This window comes from Heptranchias perlo, chromosome 7, assembly GCF_035084215.1.
Source record: "Heptranchias perlo isolate sHepPer1 chromosome 7, sHepPer1.hap1, whole genome shotgun sequence".
Lineage (NCBI taxonomy): Eukaryota > Metazoa > Chordata > Chondrichthyes > Hexanchiformes > Hexanchidae > Heptranchias > Heptranchias perlo.
In genome coordinates, this window is record NC_090331.1 from 81,185,800 (window position 1) to 81,207,656 (window position 21,857).

A 21,857-nucleotide genomic window follows, 5' to 3' on the forward strand; every position below is an offset into this window, starting at 1 on the left:
GGAATTACAGACCAGTTAGCCTAACATCAGTCGCAGGGAAAATGCTAGAGTCTATTATAAAAGATGTGATAACAGAACACTTGGAAGGCATTAACGGGATTGAACAAAGTCAACATGGGTTTATGAAAGGGAAATCATGCTTAACAAATCTACTGGAATTTTTTGAGGATGTAACTAGTAAAATAGATAGGGGAGAACCAGTCGATGTGCTGTATTTGGATTTTCAGAAGGCTTTTGATAAGGTCCCACACAAGAGGTTAGTGTGCAAAATTAAAGCACATGGGATTGGGGGGAATATACTGGCATGGATTGAGAATTGGTTAACAGACAGGAAACAGAGAGTAGGAATAAACGGGTCTTTTTCCAGGTGGCAGGCAGTGACTAGTGGGGTACCGCAGGGATCAGTGCTTGGGCCCCAGCTATTCACAATATATATCAATGATTTGGATGAGGGAACTAAATGTAACATTTCCAAGTTTGCAGATGACACAAAGCTGGGGTGGAATGTGAGCTGTGAGGAGGATGCAAAGAGGCCCTAATGTGATTTAGACAAGTTGGGTGAGTGGGCAAGAACATGGCAGATGCAGTACAATGTGGATAAATATGAGGTTATCCACTTTGGTTGTAAAAACAGAAAGACAGATTATTATCTGAATGGTGATAGATTGGGAAAAGGGGAGGTGCAACAAGACCTAGGTGTACTTGTACACCAGTCGCTGAAAGCGAGCATTCAGGTGCAGCAAGCAGTTAGGAAGGCGAATGGTATGTTGGCCTTCATTGCAAGCGGATTTGAGTACAGGGAGCAGGGATGTCTTACTGCAGTTATACAGGGCCTTGGTGAGACTACACCTGGAGTATTGTGTGCAGTTTTGGTCTCCTTATCTGAGGAAGGATGTCCTTGCCATGGAGGGAGTGCAACAAAGGTTTACCAGACTGATTCCTGGGATGGCAGGACTGACGTACGAGGAGAGATTGGGTCGACTAGGCCTATATTCACGAGAGTTTAGAAGAATGAGAGGTGATCTTATCGAAAGATATAAAATTCTAATAGGGCTAGACAGACTAGATGCAGGGAGGCTGTTTCCCCTGGCTGGGGGGGTCCAGAACCAGGGGTCACAGTCTCAGGATACGGGATATGCCATTTAGGACTGAGATGAGGAGAAATTTCTTCACTTAGAAGGTGGTGAACCTGTGGCATTCTCTACCACAGAAGGCAGTGGAGGCCAAGTCATTTGATGTATTCAAGAAGGAGATAGATATATTTCTTAATGCTAAAGGGATCAAGGGATATGGGGAAAAAGCGGGAACAGGGTACTGAGTTAGACAATCAGCCATGGTCATTTTGAATGGCGGAGAAGGGTCGAATGGCCTACTCTTGCTCCTATTCTCTGTTTCTATGTTTGGGACAGGCAACCCAAGGAGCAGGCGTGAGTCTGCAGGAAGTGAGGCAGTGGCCCAGCTGAAGCAAAGGTGAAAAGAAACATAAGAAATAGGAGCAGGAGTCGGCCATACGGCCCCTTGAGCCTGCTCTGCCATTCAATCAGATCATGGCTGATCTTCAACCTCAACTCCACTTTCCCACCCAATCGCCATATCCCATGATCCCCTTTGTCCAAAAATCTATTGATCTCAGCCTAGAATATACTCAACGACTGAGCATCCACAGAGCTCTGGGGTGGAGAATTCCAAAGATTCACAACCCTCTGAGTGAAGAAATTCCTCCTCGTCTCAGTCCTCAATGTCCGACACCTTATCCTGAGACTTTGCCTCCTAGTTCTAGACTCTCCAGCCAGGGGAAACATCTTCTCAGCGTCTACCCTGTCAAGCCCTTTTAGAATCTTACATGTTTCAACGAGATCACCTCTCATTCTTCTAAACTCCAGAGAGTATAGGCCCATTCTACCCAATCTTTCCTCAAAGGACAACCTTCTCATTCCAGCAATCAATCTAATGAACCTTCGTTGCACGCCCTCTAAGGCAAATATATCCCTTCTTAGTATTGAGACCAAAACTGCACACTGTATTCCAGGTATGATCTCACCAAAGCCCTGTACAATTGTAGTAAGACTTCCTTATTCTTGCACTCCAACTCCCTTGCAATAAAGGCCAACGTACCATTTGCCTACCTAATTGTTTGCTGTACCTGCATGTTAACTTTCTGTGTTTCGTGTATAAAGGCACCCAAATCCCTCTGAACACCAACTTTTAATAGTTTCTCGCCTTTTTAAAAAATATTCTGTTTTTCTTTTCTTCCTACCAAAGTGAATAACCTCACATTTCCCCACATTATACTCCATCTGCCACCTTCTTGCCCACTCGCTTAACCTGTCTACATCCCTTTGCAATTGCTTGGCGTCTTCCTCTTAGCTTACTTTCCCACCTAGCTTTGTATCCACAGCAAACCTGGATACATTACACTCGGTCCCTTCATCTAAGTCATTAATATAGCTTATAAATAGCTGAGGCCCAAGCACCGATCCTTGCGGCACTCCACTAGTTACAACCTGCCAACCTGAAAATGACCCTTTTATTCCAGCTCTCTGTTTTCGGTCCGTTAACCAATCCTCTGTCTATGCTGATATATTACCCCCAATTCCATGAGCCCTAATCTTCTGTAACAACCTCTTATGTGGCAACTTATTGAATGTCTTTTGAAAATCCAAATATACTACATCCACTGATTCCCCTTTATCTACCCTGCTAGTTACACCCTCAAAAAATTCTAATAGATTTGTTAAACACGATTTCCCTTTTATAAAATCGTGTTGACTCTGCCTAAGCATATTATGATTTTCTAAGTGCCCTGTTACTACTTCCTTCATAATAGATTCTAGCATTTTCCCTACTCCTGATATCAGGCTAACTGGCCTATAGATCCCTGTTTTCTCTCTCCCTCCTTTCTTGAATAGCGGGGTTATATTTGCCACTTTTCAATCCACGGGACCGTTCTAGAATCTAGGGAATTCTAGAAGACTAAAACCAATGTATCCACTATCTCTGCAGCTACTTCTTTAAAAAGGCTAGGATGTAGGCCATCAGGTCCAGGGGATTTGTCGGCTTTTAGTCCCATTAATTTTTCTAAAACTTTTTCTTTATTAATCTTAATTACTTTAAGTTCCTCACTCTCATTAGACACTTGGTTCCCCATTATTTCTGGAATTTTTTTAGGTCTTCTACAGTGAAAACAGATATAAAATATTTGTTTAACGTCTCTGCCATTTCATTATTCCTCATTATAATTTCTCCTGTCTCTGCCTTTAAGGGACCCATGTTTACGTTCGCTAATCTCTTCCTTTTTATATACTTGTGGAAGCTCTTACAATCTGTTTTTATATTTCTTGCTAGTTTACTCTCGTATTCAATTTTCTCCCTTGTTATCAATTTCTTGGTTATCCTTTGCTGATTCCTAAAAACCCTCCCAGTCCTCAGGCGTACTACTCTTTTTGGCAACATTGTAAGCCTCTTTTAATCTAACATATCCTTAACTTCTCTAGTTAGCCAGGGGTTAGATCACTTTTCCTGTGGCGCTTTTATTCCTCAAGGGTATGTATATTCGTTGGGAATTATGAATTAAATGTTTGCCATTGCTTATCTACTGTGACATCTTTTAATCTAATTTCCCAATCTACCTTAGCCAACTTGCCCCTCATACCTACATAATTGGCCTTTTTTAAAGGAAAACCCTAATTTCGGACTTAACAATATCATTCTCAAACTCAATATGAAATTCTATCATATTATGATCACTCTTCCCCAGAGGATCCTTTATTATAAGATTACTAATTAATCCTGCCTCATTACAAAATACTAGATCTAAAATAGTCTGTTCCCTAGTCGGTCCATCGACATATTGTTCTAGAAAAGCATCTTGGAGGCATTCCATGAACTCATCCTCCAAACTACTTTTGCCAATTTAGTTTGCCCAGTCTTTGTGAAGATTAAAGTCTGCCATGATTATTGCATTACCCTTGTTACATGCTCCTTTAATTTCCTGATTTATACTGTGTCCAACACTATAAGTACTGTTAGGGGGGCTGTAAACTACTCCCACCAGTGTTTTCTGCCCCTTGTTATTTCTTAGCTCAATCCATACTGATCCTACATCCTGATTTTCTGAGCTAAGATCCTTTCTCAGTATTACCTTTATCTCATCCTTTATTATCAGGGCTACCCCTGTCCTCCCTCCTTTTCCATTTTGCCTATCTTTTCTAAAAGTCAGGTGCCCTGGAATATTTAATTCCCAGCCTTGGTCACCCTGCAACCACGTCTCAGCAATGGCTACTACATCAAACCCATTTATCTCTATTTGTGCCATTAATTCACCTATCTTGTTACGAATGCTTCGTGCATTCAGAAACAATGCCTTTAATTTTAACTTTTACTTTTTTCCCCTGATGTGACCTTAGTCACTAATGCCCTATTACTTTAGTTAAACTCTCTGTCCCTTCCTGACACACTCTTTGTTTTTACCCGAATCGCTACGCTGCTCTGCAGCCTTGATTTTTCTTTTTAGACTGATAAAATGACCCTTATCTGAACCCTCCCCCCTCTTATTAGTTTAAAGCCCAATCTACCGCCCTAGTTATTTGATCCGCAAACGACACTGGTCCCAGCCTGGTTTAAGTGGAGCCCAACCCAACGGAACAGTTCCTTCTTTCCCCAATACTGGTGCCAGTGCCCCATGAATTGAAACCCCTGCTTCCCACACCACTCTTTCAGCCACACATTTAACTATCTAATCTGTTTGTCCCTATGCCATTTTGCGCATGGCTCAGGTAGTAATCCAGAGATTATTACCTTTTGAGGTTCTACATTTTAATTTGGTCCCTAGCTCCTCAAACTCCCACAGCAGAACCTCATTCCTAGTTCTGCCTATGTCGTTGGTTTCTACGTGGACCACAACAACTGGATCCTCCCCCTCGTGTTCCAAGTTCTTTTCCAGCCACGAGCAAATGTCCTTAACCCTGGCACTGGGCAGACAACACAGCCTTTGGGACTCCCGATCATGGCTGCAGAGAACAGTATCTATCCCTCTGACTTTTCTATCCCTATCACTACCACATTCCTTTTTACTCCCCCACCCCCCCCCCCCCCCCAACTTGAATGGCCTCCTGTACCACAGTGCTGTGGTCAATTTGCCCATCCTCCCTGCAGTCTTTGATCCTATCCATGGAGGTAGCAAGTGCCTTGTATCTGTTGGACAAGGTCAAAGGCTGAGACTCCTCTGTCACTGCATCCTGGGTCCCCTTACCTGCCTGACTCACAGCCACATCATCCTGTCCCTGACCACTAACCAAATCTAAACCACTACCTAACCTAAGGGGTGTGACTGCCTCCTGGAACAAAGTGTCCAGATAACTCTTCCCCCTCCCTGATGCATCGCAATGTCTGCAGCTCAACAACTCTGAGCCGAAGTTCCTTGAGTTGCAGACACCGACTGCAGACGTGGTTGCTTGGGATCACACCGCTCTCCACAAACTCCCACATGCTGCAGTTACACCAAATCACCTGCCCTGCCATCTCTATCAAACCTTGTTTTATTTATTTACTTTAATTAGAGATTTTATTCACTCGATATTTTTAGTTTTATTAACTAATTAGTTTATCTAGTTTAAGTTATTCATTTAATAAAGTAGTAGCAAATTATAGTTTCCCAGCTCTTCGTTTAACCCCTTCCCTAACGTAAAGAGCAAAAAAAAATGGTAATACTCACCAACCAGTCATCTACCTGCTGTCCTGCGACGTCGATCTTAAAAATTTCTGCCAGTATGAGTTGGTCTCAACTGTAAGTGCTCCGCTCTCGCTGTCTTCTCGGGCTTTTTATCCCCGCTCTCAGTGATGCTGCTTAAGGTGGCTCTGCCACTGCAGGGCACCATCCCCATTGGTCAGCACTGCAGCATGTCCGCAAGGAGGTGGAGCTGATTTATCAGTCCACAACCAACAGCCAACAGTTGCTGGATAGGCCAGCAATGTGCTGCCTGTGAGCTGCAGGTGCCTTGGACCAGACGGCACAGCTCTGCATCTGCCTGCCTGCTGACCTGGACCCACCGTCGTTGCCCAGGTAAATGTGCCCGAACCTGCAGTTATGGTTGGTGACATCTTGGGTGTGGCCAGTCAGGGTATACCGGCTGTTGGCCTGCCGTGCCTTCTTTCAAGCAGTGAAAGCGTGACACACTGACTGGGGTGCTCCCACATAAGGATCCAATGTTATGGTTCATCAGGCATTCACATGTCTGCTTGCTGCCAGACGATCTGGTGTCCCTGCTTCCTCTGGAAATAGGAACCTATCTATGCACTATCTGCCTGCAGTTGTGAGTGTGAGCGGACCAGCTACTTCATACAAAGTACCTCACTTCCTCTTTGTCCTGCCCAGCATCTCTGCCTAGGTCCTCCTCTTCCAAACCCTTCATTTGGGGGATTTCAATTGTCGCCAGCCCTGGTGCTAGTGGGCCGAAGTAAAACATCAACACAAGGGCTCCCGAGAGCCGAAGGACCATTAGAGGGAAATATATCATTAAAAGCGGTCCAAATCTGACTGACATATTCAGGTGCAGCATACTTACCTAGGCCTTCAAATCTACCACCACCTCAGCAGGTTCCCGACAACCTGTACAGGTGTCTTCTGGAAAATAGTCCTTACACACCGGAATGCGTGCGGCCGTCTCTGATCCCAAACATTAAGATAAAGCTCTTGCCTCCTTGAGGTCACTACGCCACTCCCTCCGAAACTCAGCGTAAGATAGACTGAGTTCCAGTGAGACAAAACTTCCTCCCGTTTTGCACTCCTAGCCACCCAGTTTACACCAGTACGGTGAAGCAGAGTGCCCACATTCTTGTCTGCGTCAAGGGAAGGCAATTGCATTTTAATTTGAGCTATTTTAAACCACCAGATGCATCAAAGACACAAATTCCTTGTTTGTCACACACTGCTTTCGTCACACAAACATATGCTGTAAATTCAGCTGAGCCACTGCTTTGTGTATGTTTTATTAATAATCTGCACTGGAGGCTGTCCGATGGCTCGGGTGTGTAACTGCACTGCCAAGTATGGAAGATCCTAGGTTCAGTCAGTGCTGAATCAGCTGATCTGATCATAGACAGCAATCAGGTGGCTAACAACGGCCTCAGCATCAGAGAGTCTGGACAGAGAATCAGCCAGGGATCCTGCTTTGATCAGTGACTCCACTGGGAAGTGAAGGCGGACATGAAGTAAAATGGGGTCAGGCTCGACTGGAATGCTCCCTGCGATCAAACAGCCTGCCAACATTAACTAGTTAAAGAAATATTTTAACATTCCCAACATATATACATTCCGTTGGGAAATAAAAACTCCACAGGAAAAGTGAACCATCCGTGGCCAACGAAAGGATAGGATAGTATTAGATTAAAAGAAGAGGCCTATAATGTTGCGAAGAAGAGTAGGAAGCTTGAGGATTGGGAGGGTTTTAGAAACCAGCAAACGATGACCAAAAAATTGATGATAAGGGAGAAAATAGAATATGAAAGTAAACTAGCAAGAAATATAAAAACTGATTGTAAGAGCTTCTACAATTATGTAAAAAGGAAGAGATTAGCAAAAGTAAACGTTGGTCCCATAGAAGCTGAGACAGAAATTATAATGGGTAATCAGAAAATGGCAGAGACATTAAACAAATATTTTATATCTGTCTTCACAGTAAAAGACACAAAAAGCACACCAGCTATAGTGGGGAACCAAGGGGCTAATGAGAGTGAAGAACTTATTAATATCAGTAGAAAAAAAGTACTGGAGAAACTAATAGGACTAAAAGCCGATAAATCCCTTGGACCTGATGGTCTGCATCCTAGGGTTCTAAAAGAGGTGGCTGCAAAAGAGATAGTGGATGCATTGGTTATGATCTTCCAAAATTCCCTAGATTCTAGAACGGTCCCAGTGGATTGGAAGGTAGCAAATGTAACCCCGCTTTCAAGAAAGAAGGGAGAGAGAAAATAGTGGACTACAGGCCAGTTAGCTTGACATCAGTCATCAGCAAAATGCTGGAATCCATTATTAAGGAAGTGGTTAAAGGGCACTTAGAAAATCATAATATGATTAGGCAGAGTCAACATGGTTTTATGAAAGGGAAATTGTGTTTGACAAATTGATTAGAGTTTTTTTGAGTATGCAACTAGCAGGGTAGATAAAGGGGAACCAATGGATGTAGTATATTTGGGTTTTCAAAAGGCATTCGATAAGGTGACACATAAAAGGTTGTTACACAAGATAAGGGCTCATGGGGTTGCAGTTAGCATGGATAGAGGATTGGTTAAAGGACAGAAAATAGAGAGTAGGGATAAACGGGTCATTTTCAGGCTGTAACTAGTGGGGTACCACAAGGATCAGTGCTTGCGCCTCAGTTATTTACAATCTATATTAATGACTTAGATGAAGGGACCGAGTGATACTAGCTCAATTGCTAAATTTAAATCTGAGATAAATAGCTTTTTGGCAATCAAAGGTATTAAGGGATATGGGTCAAAGGCAGGTATATGGAGTTAGATCACAGATCAGCCATGATCTTATCAAATGGCGGAGCAGGCACGAGGGGCTGAATGGCCTACTCCTGTTCCTATGTTCCCTATCCATGTTTGCTGACGATACAAAGCTAGGTGGGAAAGTAAACTGTGAGGAGGTCACAAAGGGCTCAATTTTGAAATGGTGGCGGGATGGCGATGGGGGGGGTGAAGGTGTGCGTGGCAAACCCGAGTTTAAAAAAAACTTGCCTTTTCCGACACAGTCACAATGTAATTGATGGTGATTCAAGTTGTATCTGGGTTTCGCGCCCGGCAGCCAGCCTGATTGACGGGCTGGCTGCCAATAGGAGCTACAACGCTGAGGCGGGGGGGATGCAGGAGGCAGAGAGAGAGACGTCATCCGGCGCTGGAACAGAGAGCAAAGGACGCTGAAGATCAGGGGGGGTGGGAAGAGTGGAAGATTCAGGGGGAGGGGGAGATCGGAGAGGGAGACATCGGACATTGGAGCAGGGTGGAAAGATAGGTTTCTTTTGTTTTTTAACACTATGCAATGGTTTTTTATTTAATTTATTTTTATTTTTGCTTGATCCGGCCCTTCACACCTGGTTTCACCAGGCATGAATTGGAAGCCGTGGGAAAGCCGCCCAGGTAAGTTTAAAATCATTTTAATTATCTACATCTAATTATCTACCATCTAACAGCACTGTGGGAGAACCTTCACCACACGGACTGCAGCGGTTCAAGAAGGCGGGTCACCACCACCTTCTCAAGGGCAATTAGGGATGGGCAATGAATGCTGGCCTCGCCAGCGACGCCCACATCCCATGAACGAATAAAAAAAAAAATCTACTACATCGGAAATGAAGTACTTTAAGTACCTCAATAAGGTACATTTGGTTCTTTGACCATCATCCCTCTGGCTTTAATTGCCGGCGGGACTTCCGCAATCATGTGACGTGCGCGCACACAGACGCGTCTGTGGGGAACCCGGAAGTCGGCGGATTGGAGCCAGCTTCCTCACCCACTTGGGATTTCCTCGATTTTCGCAGCACCCCGCCCCCAAATTCCTTTGAAAATCGGGCCCAAAGAATCTGCAAAAGGATATAGGCAGGTTAGGTGAATGGGCAAGAAGGTGGAGTGTAATGTGGGGAAATGTGAGGTTATTCACTTCGGTAGGAAGAATAGAAAAACAGAATATTTTTTAAAAGGTGAGAAACTATTAAATGTTGGTGTTCAGAGGGATTTGGGTGTCCTCGTACAAGAAACACAAAAAGTTAGAATGCAGGTACGGCAAGCAATTAGGAGGGCAAATGGCATGTTGGCCTTTATTGCAAGGGGGTTGGAGTATAAGAGTAAGAAAGTCTTGCTACAGTTGTACAGGGCTTTGGTGCGACCTCACCTGGAGTACTGTGTACAGTTTTGATCTCCTTATCTAAGGAAGGAAATACTTGCCTTAGAGGCGGTCCAACGAAGGTTCACTAGATTGATTCCTGGGATGAGAGGGTTGACCTATGAGGATCAATTGAGTCGAATGGGCCTGTACTCTCTGGAGTTTAGAAGAATAAGAGGTAATCTCATCGATACATATAAAATTCTGAAGTTGCTTGACGGTAGATACGGAGAGGTTGTTTCCCCTGGCTGGAGAGTCCAGAACTAGGGGGCATTGTCTCAGGATATGGGGTCGGCCATTTTAGACTGAGATGAGGAGGAATTTCTTCACTCAGAGGTTGTGAATCTTTGGAATTCTCTACCCCAGAGGGCTGTGGATGCTGAGCTGTTGAATATCTTCAGGGCTGAGATCGATAGATTTTTGGACTCTAGGGAATCAAGGGATATGTGGATCGGGTGGGAAAGTGGAGTTGAGGTCGAAGATCAGGCATGATCTTATTGAATGGCGGAGCAGGCTCAAGGTGCCGTATGGCCAACTCCTACTCCTATTTCTTGTGTTTTTATGTATCCGGACACACTCAAAGAATGGGCAACTTATCAGAGGGCTGCCATTAAGAGTCGGCAAAAAGAAAAGGAGGCACGTTGGTCCAGGTTCTGGGTTTAGAGTGAAAGGAAGTGAGTTTTATTGTCTGGCCCTTGTACTCAGTGAGGCTTAAGGTCGAAGGCTGGATATTGGAGGTTGATGGATCTTGTAAACTGAACAGTAATGAAATTCACTAATCTACATTTAGCTTTTTTCCTCATGGCTCTGCTCTCTCCAGGGTTAATATAGCTGATGCACCAATGGCACTGCGCAGAATTGTGACACTGGACCCTACTGCAGTGGCCTCTTTCTGTAAGTACTTCCATTGCTCTCACGGTTGATAAAGTTCTCGACTGGACTGGGCTACGATACTGCCCACGGTGGGGTAGTCCACCGACATGGGCTGCCTGGACTGTGCTACTGTCAGTAGCGGCCCATCACTGACCTGCTGCCTGTCAGTAGCGGCCCATCACTGACCTGCTGCCTGTCAGTAGCGGCCCATCACTGACCTGCTGCCTGTCAGTAGCGGCCCATCACTGACCTGCTGCCTGTCAGTAGCGGCCCATCACTGACCTGCTGCCTGTCAGTAGCGGCCCATCACTGACCTGCTGCCTGTCAGTAGCGGCCCATCACTGACCTGCTGCCTGTCAGTAGCAGTTAACCCCCAAGAACGGTTGGGTTGGGGGCGGGTAGGAGGTAAAAATTTCGGCTTTTTCCAGCGTGACCGTACTTGCCTTCCGGGTTTAACATGCGCATTTCGATGCCTGCATGCAGCCGAATCCCGGAAGCTGCGTCCCCAATTAAAGCAGGCGGACAGATCATTAAAGGGGCAATTTACCTACTTGAGATTGTTACGGTAGGTATTTTATTATTTAATGTTACTCCCCCTTTAAATTTAACGGCTCCAGGATGGCTTTCCTGGGGCTCATGAATCTCACCAGGTGAAAGGAGACGAGAAGGGCCACTTCATCAGTTAAGTGCATTCATTGCACTTAACATTCCAATGCGAGAGTAAAACCAAAACAGTCCTTTTGGATGCGCTAGGACAGCTGGCTCCAGTTTGAGGTACCAGTTTCCCACTGGTACCTCACTCACATCTGAATTCTTTGTGTTTGAGCCTAGACATGGAGTGTCAGCAGGCTATTCGATGCAGGGGAGGCCACACCCAAGCCTGATCCTTTCTTGCCTGATATCCACACATGCACTTTCCATCAGAGTTGCTGGACAGGGAGCAGGAGCTTTGCTTGATGCCTCTCTTCCCCCTCTCCCCCCGCCCCCCCTAGCACGCAGGAGCACTGAGGCCAGTTGTGCTCCCACTGCACTCTGGCAGAGAACAGCCAACTCAGCACAGACTGGGAATCAAACCTGTCTTTCTTTATTTGTTTACATTAAACAGCAGCTGCAATGGTGAAGACTGCTTCCTCAGTTTGTTTGGTGGCATTTATACTGTTCTCTTCCTATCTGCAGTATATCTCACAGCTCTGATACTATCACTGAGCCAGCAGATGACCAGCGACAGGCTTAAACAGTACACGCCACCATCTGCAGATGTCCCCTCCAATATCAGCCTTTGGTAAGTTGCACATCACATATGTTCTGTTGTAACAGAGATCCAACGGAATAACAAAATGCGGAGGATTTTTTTTTCCAGATGTGCTATTTGCTTTTCAACCCCTGAGCAGCACTGTGCAAACCAGCTAATCAGCCTGTGCCGATCAGACTGTTGCTTATTATATACTGTACCGTTTTATTTTAAGCTGTGCACTGTTTGAGTCCTGCATTTGTGAAAAGATGAGAGGTTTTTTTTTATTCGTTCACGGGATGTGGGCGTCGCTGGCGAGGCCAGCATTTATTGCCCATCCCGGTGTCGGTGGGGAGGGTGGAGGATGTGGAATGCTTTGTTGAGCGCTCCACTGTTGTTCTGTGCACATCCTATCCCACTGAGCCTCTTTATATGTATGAGTGAATGTTTGTACATTGTTCATCAGAGAAAAGTGAAGGCTTATTGAAACCTCGCTGAAGGCTGAGCTTCTAAAACCGCTTCCTGGACTCGGCTACGATACTGCCCACGGGTCGAGTAGTCTATTGACATGCCGCCTGGACTGGGCTACGATACTGCCCACGGTGGGGTAGTCCACCGACATGGGCTGCCTGGACTGTGCTACGATATTGCCCACGGTCGAGTAGTCTACTGGCATGGGCTGCCTGGACTCTGCTACAATACCGTCCACGGTCAAGTAGTCTACTGACACATGCTGCTTGGACTGTGCTGTGATACTGCCCACAGTCGAGTAGTCTACTGACACATGCTGCTTGGACTGTGCTGCGATACTGCCCACAGTCGAGTAGTCTACTGGCATGGGCTGCCTGGACTCTGCTACGATACTGCCCACGGTCGAGAAATCTACTGACATGGGCTGCCTGGACTCAGCTACCATACTGCCCACGGTCAAGTAGTCTACTAGCATGGGCTGCCTGGACTGTGCTACGATACTGCCCACGGTCGAGTAATCTACTGGCATGGGCTGCCTGGACTCAGCTACCATACTGCCCACGGTCGAGTAATCTACTGGCATGGGCTGCCTGGACTCAGCTACCATACTGCCCACGGTCGAGTAATCTACTGGCATGGGCTGCCTGGACTGTGCTACGATACTGCCCACGGTCGAGCAGTCTACTGACATGGGCTGCCTGGACTCAGCTACCATACTGCCCACGGTCGAGTAGTCTACTGGCATGGGCTGCCTGGACTGTGCTACGATACTGCCCACGGTCGAGCAGTCTACTGACATGGGCTGCCTGGACTCAACTACCATACTGCCCCACAGTCGAGTAGTCTGCTGACACGCCCTGCCCCGGACTCTCACATGTGGTAGAGACATCTCACTGCGGTGCTACCAGCTCCTGTGGAACCATCAGCACCCTTGGGAAAGGAGGGGTTAAAGAAGATAAAGAGAACAAGTTATTAGTTCAGGATTCTTCCTCAAGCAACTTAGATTAGAGAGACTTTCTCCCTGATATTTTTACGTCTCAGCAAATCTTGAGTAACACAGACGCCACAGTACGAGAGAGTTTGTTTGTTTTTGCCAAGCTTTTTTACATGCTAGATATAGTGCCAGCTTGTTGGCTGCTCTCACCTCTGACTCCGAAAGGATCGTCCAAATTGGAGAGCCTGTCGATGTTTTTATTTACTGACTTGTTCTGCCCCCCCCGCCAATTTAGCAGGTAATTTTTCACGCTCACATTTTGACAGCACATGTAAGACAAACACGAGCAGGGCCTCATTATTGCATCTTTTCCTGTAGCTACACTCGGGTTGTAGTATTGGAGCCCCCACCTCTTGAGATATTGGATCCTCCCTCCTTCATCGAGGGCAGCATTGGACCTTCCGCCCAAGGGCAGCATTGCACCTCCCAAGTCAGTGTTGGACCCCTACCCTGTGCAGCATTGAACCCTCTCTCCCTGTGAGTGAACCATTGAGCCCCCTCCCAAATCAAGAATGGACTCCCACTCTCAAGTGTACTATTGGATCCCACTGAGTACAACATTGGACTCCCCACCAATCCCTTGTGTTCTTGGGATATGGTAACACTATAAAGCCCTATTTATTGCCCTTGCCCTGAGGGCATTAGGATCAACCACGTAATGTGGGACTGGAGTCACTTGTAGGCCAGACCGAGTAGAGTTGGCAGGTCCCTCCGAGTTTTTAACAACAATCCGGAAGCTTTCATGGTTATTTTTTTGGTGCCAGTGCACTAATTACCAAATATCACAACTTGCCATGCTGGGACTTAAGCTCATGACCTCTTGGTTGCTAGGCCAGGACCATAACCACTCGACTACTGAGCCGAGAGTAGCGGCCTCTTGAATGTGGGTAATAGAGTGTGAGTGAGATTCAGAGCCCTGTCCCAGTGATATATTGTAAAGTATGTACTATGCTGCGTTTCACCGCAGGCCCTGTTACTAAATGAGTCTCCACCTGTCTCTCCACAGGCCTTCTGGATCAGAGTTTCAGATTCTGCACCCTTGGATTGTAGTGAACCTGGTAGTGACCATCTTGGTTGGACTGGCCTGGATCTTCCTGTCGTATGAACCTATGCTTGACCACACGGAAGGTACATGAGCAAAGATTGTGATTAATGGTGAGAAACAGAGGTGAAGGGCCAAGGCCCATAGTGCAGATCATCACTCCAATGGTGAACTGGTTAAAAGAGAAGACTGGATAAATCAGCAAGTAGGGGTTAGATGATATGACACTTGGGTTTGAAAAGTTTTAAGAATGTAGAAAGGGGGGAAGATCATCATTTGCATTTAGAAGGATGGGAAGGACCCAAAAACGCAACCAACAATGAAAAAAAATAATGCAAATATTCATTATTTTGGTGGTGCGCTGTGGCAGAGGACTTCACGGAACATCGATTTAGTGATGCAGTGAGAATCATAGAATGGTTACAGCACAGAAGGAGGCCATTTGGCCCATCGAGGCCATCCCTCCTCTTTGTAAGAGCAATCCAGTTAGTCTTATTCCCCCGCTCTTTCCCTGTAGCCATGCAAATTTTTTCCCTTCAAGTATTTATCCAATTCCTTTTTGAAAGCCACGGTTGAATCTGCTTCCACCACCCTTTCAGGCAGCGCATTCCAGGTCATAACTACTCGCTGCGTAAAAATTCTTTTCCTGATGTGTCGCCTTGAGTTCTTTTGTCACAGGACTACATGCATGCTAAACAGTGGAAGCAACATGCTACAGACAGAGCTAAGCAATTCCACAACCAACTGATCAGATCAAAGCTCTGCAGTCCTGCCACATCCAGTCGTGAATGGTGGTGGACAATTAAACAACTAACGGGAGGAGGAGGCTCCATTAACAGCCCCATCCTCAATGATGGGAGAGACCAGCACATGAGTGCAAAAGCCAAGGCTGATGCAACCATCTTCAGCCAGAAGTGCCGAGTGGATGATCCATCTTGGCCTCCTCCCAATATCCCCACCATCACAGAAGCCAGTCTTCAGCCAATTCAGTTCACTCCACGTGCTATCAAGAAACGGCTGAGTGCACTGGATACAGCAAAGGCTATGGGCCCTGACAACATCCCGGCTGTAATGCTGAAGACTTGTGCTCCAGGACCACTCTGCTCCAGACCTCATTACAGTCTTGGTCCAAACATGGACAAAAGAGCTGAATTCCAGAGGTGAGGTGAGAGTGACTGCCCTTGACATCAAGGCAGCATTTGACCAAGTGTGGCACCAAGGAGCCCTAGTAAAATTGAAGTCAATGGGAATCGGGGAAAACTCTCCAGTGGCTGGAGTCATACCTAGCACAAAGGAAGATGGTAGTGGTTGATAGAGGCCAATCATCTCAGCCTCAGGACATTGCTGCAAGAGTTCCTCAGGGCAGTGTCCGAGGCCCAACCATCTTCAGCTGCTTCATCAATGACCTTCCCTCCATCATAAGGTCAGAAATGTGGATGTTCGCTGATGATTGCACAGTGTTCAGTTCCATTCGCAACCCCTCAGATAATGAAGCAGTCCGTGCCCGCATGCAGCAAGATCTGGATGACACCCAGGCTTGGCTGATAAGTGGCAAGTAACATTCACGCCAGACAAGTGCCAGGCAATGACCATCTCCAACAAGAGAGAGTCTATCCACCTCCCCTTGACATTCAACGGCATTACCATCATCGAACCCCCACCATCAACATCCTGGAGTTCACTATTGACCTGAAATTTAACTGGACCAATCACATAATTACTGTGGCTACAAGAGCAGGTCAGAGGCTGGGTATTCTACGGCGAATGACTCACCTCCTGACTCCCCAAAGCCTTTCCACCATCTACAAGGCACAAGTCAGGAGTGTGATGGAATACTTTCCACTTGCCTGGATAATTGCAGCTCCAACAACACTCGAAGCTCGACACCATCCAGGACAAAGCAGCCCCCTTGATTAGCACCCCATCCACCACCCTAAATATTCACTCCCTTCGTCACCGGTGCACCCTGGCTGCAGTGTGTACCACCTACAGGATGCTCTGCAGCAACTCGCCAAGGCTTCTTCGACAGCACCTCCTAAGCCTGTGACCTCTACCACCTAGAAGGACAAGGGCAGCAGGCACATGGAAACACCACCACCTGCACGTTCCCCTCCAAGTCACACACCATCCCGACTTGGAAATATATCGCCGTTCCTTCATTGTCGCTGGGTCAAAATCCTGGAACTCCCTTCCTAACAGCACTGTGGGAGAACCTTCACCACACGGACTGCAATGGTTCATGAAGACGGCTCACCATCACCTTCTCAAGGGCAATTAGGGATGGGCAATAAATGCTGGCTTGCCAGCGACACCCACATCTGATGAACGAATAATTTAAAAAAATCACTTAAATCTGTGTCCTCTGGTTCTCGACCCTTCCGCCAATGGAAACGGTTTCTCTTTATTTACTTTATCTAAACCCTTCATGATTTTGTACACTTCTATCAAATCTCCTCTCAAACATCTCTGCTCTAAGGAGAACACCCCCAGCTTCTCCAGTCTATCCATGTAACTGAAGTCCCTCATCCCTGGAACCACTCTAGTAAATCTTCTCTGCAGCCTCTCTAAGGCCTTCACTTCCTTCCTAAAGTGCGGTGCCCAGAATTGGACACAATACTCCAGCTGTAGCTGTCAACCAGTGTTTTATAAAGGTTCAACATAACCTCCTTGCTTTTGTACTCTATGCCTCTAATTATAAAGCCTAGGATCTCGTATGCTTTTTTAACCGCTTTCTCAACCTGTCTTACCACCTTCAAAGGTTTGTGCACCTATGCCCCCAGGTCCCTCTGTTTCTGCACCCCCTTTAGAATTGCACCATTTAGTTTATATTGCCTCTCTTCATTCTTCCTGCCAAAATGTATCACTTCGCACTTCTCTGCATTAAATTTCATCTGCCATGTGTCCGCCCATTCCACCAGCCTGTCTATATCCTCTTGAAGTCTATCACTATCCTTGTCACTGTTTACTACACTTCCAAGTTTTGTGTCATCTGCAGATTTTGAAATTGTGCCCTGTACACCCAAGTCCAAGTCATTAATATATATCAAAAAATGCAGTGGTCCTAGTACCGACCCCTGGGGAACACCACTGTGCACCTCCCACCAGTCCGAAAAACAACCATTCACCACTACTCTGTTTCCTGTTACTTAGCCACTTTCGTATCCATGCTGCCACTGCCCCTTTTATTCTCTAGGCTTCAATTTTGCTGACCAGCCTATTATGTGGCATAGGAAGGTTCATTGCCAACTGATTAAGGATGTTATGTGGGTACTAGATCCTATTTGACCCTGAGATGAGCTTCTGACCCCATATCCTCTCTATCACCAAGACAGCCTACTTCCACCACCTCCGCCCCTGCCTCAGCCCATCTGCTGAAACCCTCATCCATGGTTTTGTTACCTCCAGACTGGACTAATCCAATGCTCTCCTGGCCGGCCTCTCATCATCCACTGTCCATAAACTTGAGCACATCCAAAACTCTGCTGCCCACATCTTAACCTGCACCAAATCCCGCTCACCCATCACTCCAGTGCTTGCTGACCTACATTGGCTCCCAGCCCACCAATGCTTCAAAGTTAAAATTCTCATCCTTGTGTTCAAATCCCTTCAGGGCCTCACCTCTCCCTATCTCTGTAACCTCCTCCAGCCCTACACCCCCTCCGAGATCTCAGCGTTGCTCCGATTATGGTCTCTTGTGCATTCACCGCTTCCTTCGCCCCACCATTGTTGGCTGTGTCTTCAGCTGTCCAGGCCATAAGCTGTCGAATTCCCTCCCTAGACCTCTCCGCCTCTCTCTCCTTTAAGACGCTCCTTAAAACCTACCTCTTTGACCAAGCTTTTGGTCACTGACCTAATGTCTCCTTCTTTGGGTCAGTGTCAGTTTTTGTCTGATTATGTTCCTGTGAAGTGCCTTGGGATGTTTTACTACATTGAAGGCACTATATAAATGCAAGTTGTGGTGATAGGCATCTTGGTTTTGCTCCCCCCACCATGTTCTTTGCCTTTGTTTCCTCCTGCTGAAAGCATTATCTCTTGCTGGGGGACGACTCCACAGGCATGGCGAGCCTCGTTATCTCGCTCATGTGGTCATGTGTGAGCTGAGACAATGAGTGATGGCCTATTCAATTGTGGAGGGCATCCCAGTTGCTGTCCCAACCTTTTTTAATTCATTCTTGGGACTTGGGCATCACTGGCAAGGCTGGCACTTATTGCCCATCCTAAGTTGCCCTGAGAAGGTGGTGGTGGGCCTCCTTCTTGAACTGCTGCAGGTGTAGTGGTTTGATACAACAAAGTGGCTTGCTAGGCCACTTCAGAGGGCAGTTAAGAGTCAACCACATTGGTGTGGAACTGGAGTCACGTATAGACCAGACTGGGTAAGGATGGCAGGTTCCTTTCCAAATGGATGTTGGATGGACCCAAATGGACCCAGCTGGGTTTTTATGACTGACAGCCCCCACAGAAATGTAAATGTCTATCGACAGGGTTTGTGTGTTTCTTTAAACTAAGCACCCAAAAAATTTCTTAAGAATAAAAATAAGGTCAACTGAAGTAAATTCTTGAAATCACATTACCTTGAACTAGCTAAAGTTTCTTTTTTAAAAAAATGTACAGCAGTAATATTATAATTTGGCACTTTGCCTCCATTACACTTCTGTCCATTTTTTGCTATAGTTAGTAAACAAATGAAAATATAGTCCAGAATTTCGGGTCATCATTTAGCTGATGACACTCTTGTTGGGCTGAACCTTTGCTACCGAAATGGTGTCTAATTGTGAACAGCTCTCAATGTATTAAAGCTTTCTCTTTCCTTTGCAGAATCGGAGTTTGGATCACACTTGGATGACATGGTTGAATCCGATGAGAAAACCAAAGCACAAACATAAACTGATATATGGTTTAATACCGAACAGAAGTGTACAGAACGTTAGAATGGTTTGGCTATAGGGTACTTTGAGATCCGTTTTGTATAGCTGTGTGTGATGACGTTATATTGTGCGGATGTTCATATTTGTGTTTTACCCCAAAGACAATCTCCGGCTGTGTTGAGGTTCAAAGGTTGTCCAAATCTAACATTACAGCTCCTTGTCCAATACGAGATGCAGTAGTATTCGTGGACTGGGTGTAGAGTAGAGCAGCGCACTGTAATTAACGCCTAGCACCTGCATTCAGATGCAACTCAGGCCGATAGAATAGTACAGCGCAGGAGGAGGCCGTTCGGCCCATCGTGCCTGAGCCGGCTGTTTGAAAGAACTGTCCAGTTTAGTCCCACACCCCAGCTGTTTCACCATAACCCTGCAAGTTCGTCCTCTTCAAGTACTTGTCCAATTGCATTTGAAAGTTCTTATGGAATCTGCTTCCACCTCCCTTTCAGGTAGTACGTTCTAGATCTTCTTATTTCCCTTGAGTTCTTTTGCCAATTACTTTAAATCTATGACCTCTGGTTACCGACCCACTTGCCAGAGGAAACAGTTTCTCCCTACTTGCTCTATCAAAACCCCTCATAATTTTGAATACCTCTATTAGATCTCCCCTTAACCTTCTCTGCTTTCAGGAGAACAACTCCAGCTTCTCCAATCTCTCCACATAACTGAAGTCCCTCATCCCTGTTTTCATCCTAGTAAACCTCCTCTGTACCCTCTCCAAGGGCTTGACATCCTTCCTAAAGTATGGTGCCCAAAATTGTACATAATACTGCAGCTGAGGCCTAACCAGTGATTTGTAAAGTTTAGCATGACTTCATTGTTTTTGTATTCAGTGCTCCTATTTACAAAGCCAAATATCCCATTCTTGGCTTTGTAAATAGGAACACTGAATACAAAAACAATGAAGTCATGCTAAACCTTTACAAATTAAGTTACGAAAGCGTATCCCTTACACTTTCTTAACTGCCTTATCAACTTGCCCTGCTACCAATGGAATGGAAGTCTCCTTTGCCAGTCTCAGGCCAGTTCCATGCAGGTCAGTGCTTTACTCTGTGTCTAACCCGTGCCGTGCCGTACCTGCCCTGGGACAGTGTAGAGGGAGCTTTACTCTGTGTGTATCTAACCAGTGCTGTACCTGCCGTGGGAGTATTGTTGAAGGGACTTAATTCTGTATCTAACCTGTCACAAATGGGAAAGTCATCGCACAGACCCCAGAGAAGGTGTCATAAGATAAAGAGCCCAACAGTGACTGATATTTTAAGTAGCCTGCCCTACTCGAATGAGTTTTGGTGGCAGCACCTGGTAGAGTAATAAAGTGGAGTGATTTGGGGCACAGAGTCGAAGAGAGAAGCAGATAACTGACAACATCAATACCGACCTCACAAAAGTGAGACTGCTGGCAGCCAGTCATGGAGTAGTAGTGATGGTTGTCATGGAACAATCCACATTCTAGGCCAAGCATTCATGGTGGTTCAGATGCACTGAGGAGTGTTCTGAATGGAGGATGGGGAGGGGAAGGTGGCAGGATGCTGTGCTGCATACCCGCTACAGAGGATGTCCAGCAGAATTAGTCAGTGCCTCAGGACACACACAGCCTGTGAGCCTCACTCACTTAAAGTGAACATGGATCTTCTATTTCGAATGAAAAGGATTTTTATCCAAAATGACTCCTTGGATGTATTTTCCTTTGGAGCAGCAAAATCCAAGCTTATTGTCTTGGCCATACTGTAGAACCTCAGCGGCCACATCCCCATTCATCTCGAGTTACTGATACCAACAGTGCTTGGGGTCCTGATTTAGGATTTATGCATCAGCTTTGGAACAGCCCTTTCCAAACCTCCAGGCCCACAGTTCCAGTAGGACAAACTGATGACTAATATAGGCATGAATAGAACTGAGTGACGTAGCTCAGATTAAGTTCACAGGACACTTTAGAGTCTCTTATAATAAGGTGTCAGTCGTGGCTCGGTTGGTAGAGCTCTCGCTTCTGAGTCAAAGTCGTAGGTTCAAGTCCCATTCCAGAGACTTGAGCACAAAATCTAGGCTGCACTGTCGGAGGTGCTGTCTTTCGGATTAGACATGAAACTAAGATCCCGTCTTCCCTCTCAGGTGGACGTAAAATATCCCATGGCACTAATCAAAGAAGAGCAGGGGAGTTCTCCCAATGTCCTGGCCAATATTGATCCCTCAACCAATATCTCTATAACAGATTGCCTGGCCATTTCTCTCATTACTGTTTGTGGGACCTTGCTGTGCACAAATTGACTGCTGCGTTTCCTACATTACAACAGTGACTACACTTCAAAAGTACTTCATTAGCTGTAAAACGCTTTGGGACATCCTGAAGTTGTGAAAGGCGCTATGTAAATGCAAGCTCGTTTGAAATGTGCAGTGTACTATCATAAAATTAAGTATTTGAATTAAAATATTAGCCATTGTGA

The 21,857-nt window shown here is 45.9% G+C and overlaps 1 protein-coding gene across 2 annotated transcripts in view; it reads left to right on the forward strand.

Annotated features, from left to right (window-relative positions):
- LOC137323901 (transmembrane protein 237-like) overlaps positions 1 to 21,857 on the forward strand; it is a 48,982-nt gene extending 27,125 nt beyond the window's left edge. For both annotated transcript variants that reach the window (XM_067987965.1, XM_067987964.1), the window contains 4 exons: positions 10,704 to 10,777; positions 11,933 to 12,038; positions 14,459 to 14,580; positions 19,310 to 21,857. In XM_067987965.1, coding sequence (XP_067844066.1) covers positions 10,704 to 10,777; positions 11,933 to 12,038; positions 14,459 to 14,580; positions 19,310 to 19,377 — 370 coding nt within the window. In that variant the 3' untranslated portion in view covers positions 19,378 to 21,857. The remainder of the gene's footprint in view (positions 1 to 10,703; positions 10,778 to 11,932; positions 12,039 to 14,458; positions 14,581 to 19,309) is intronic.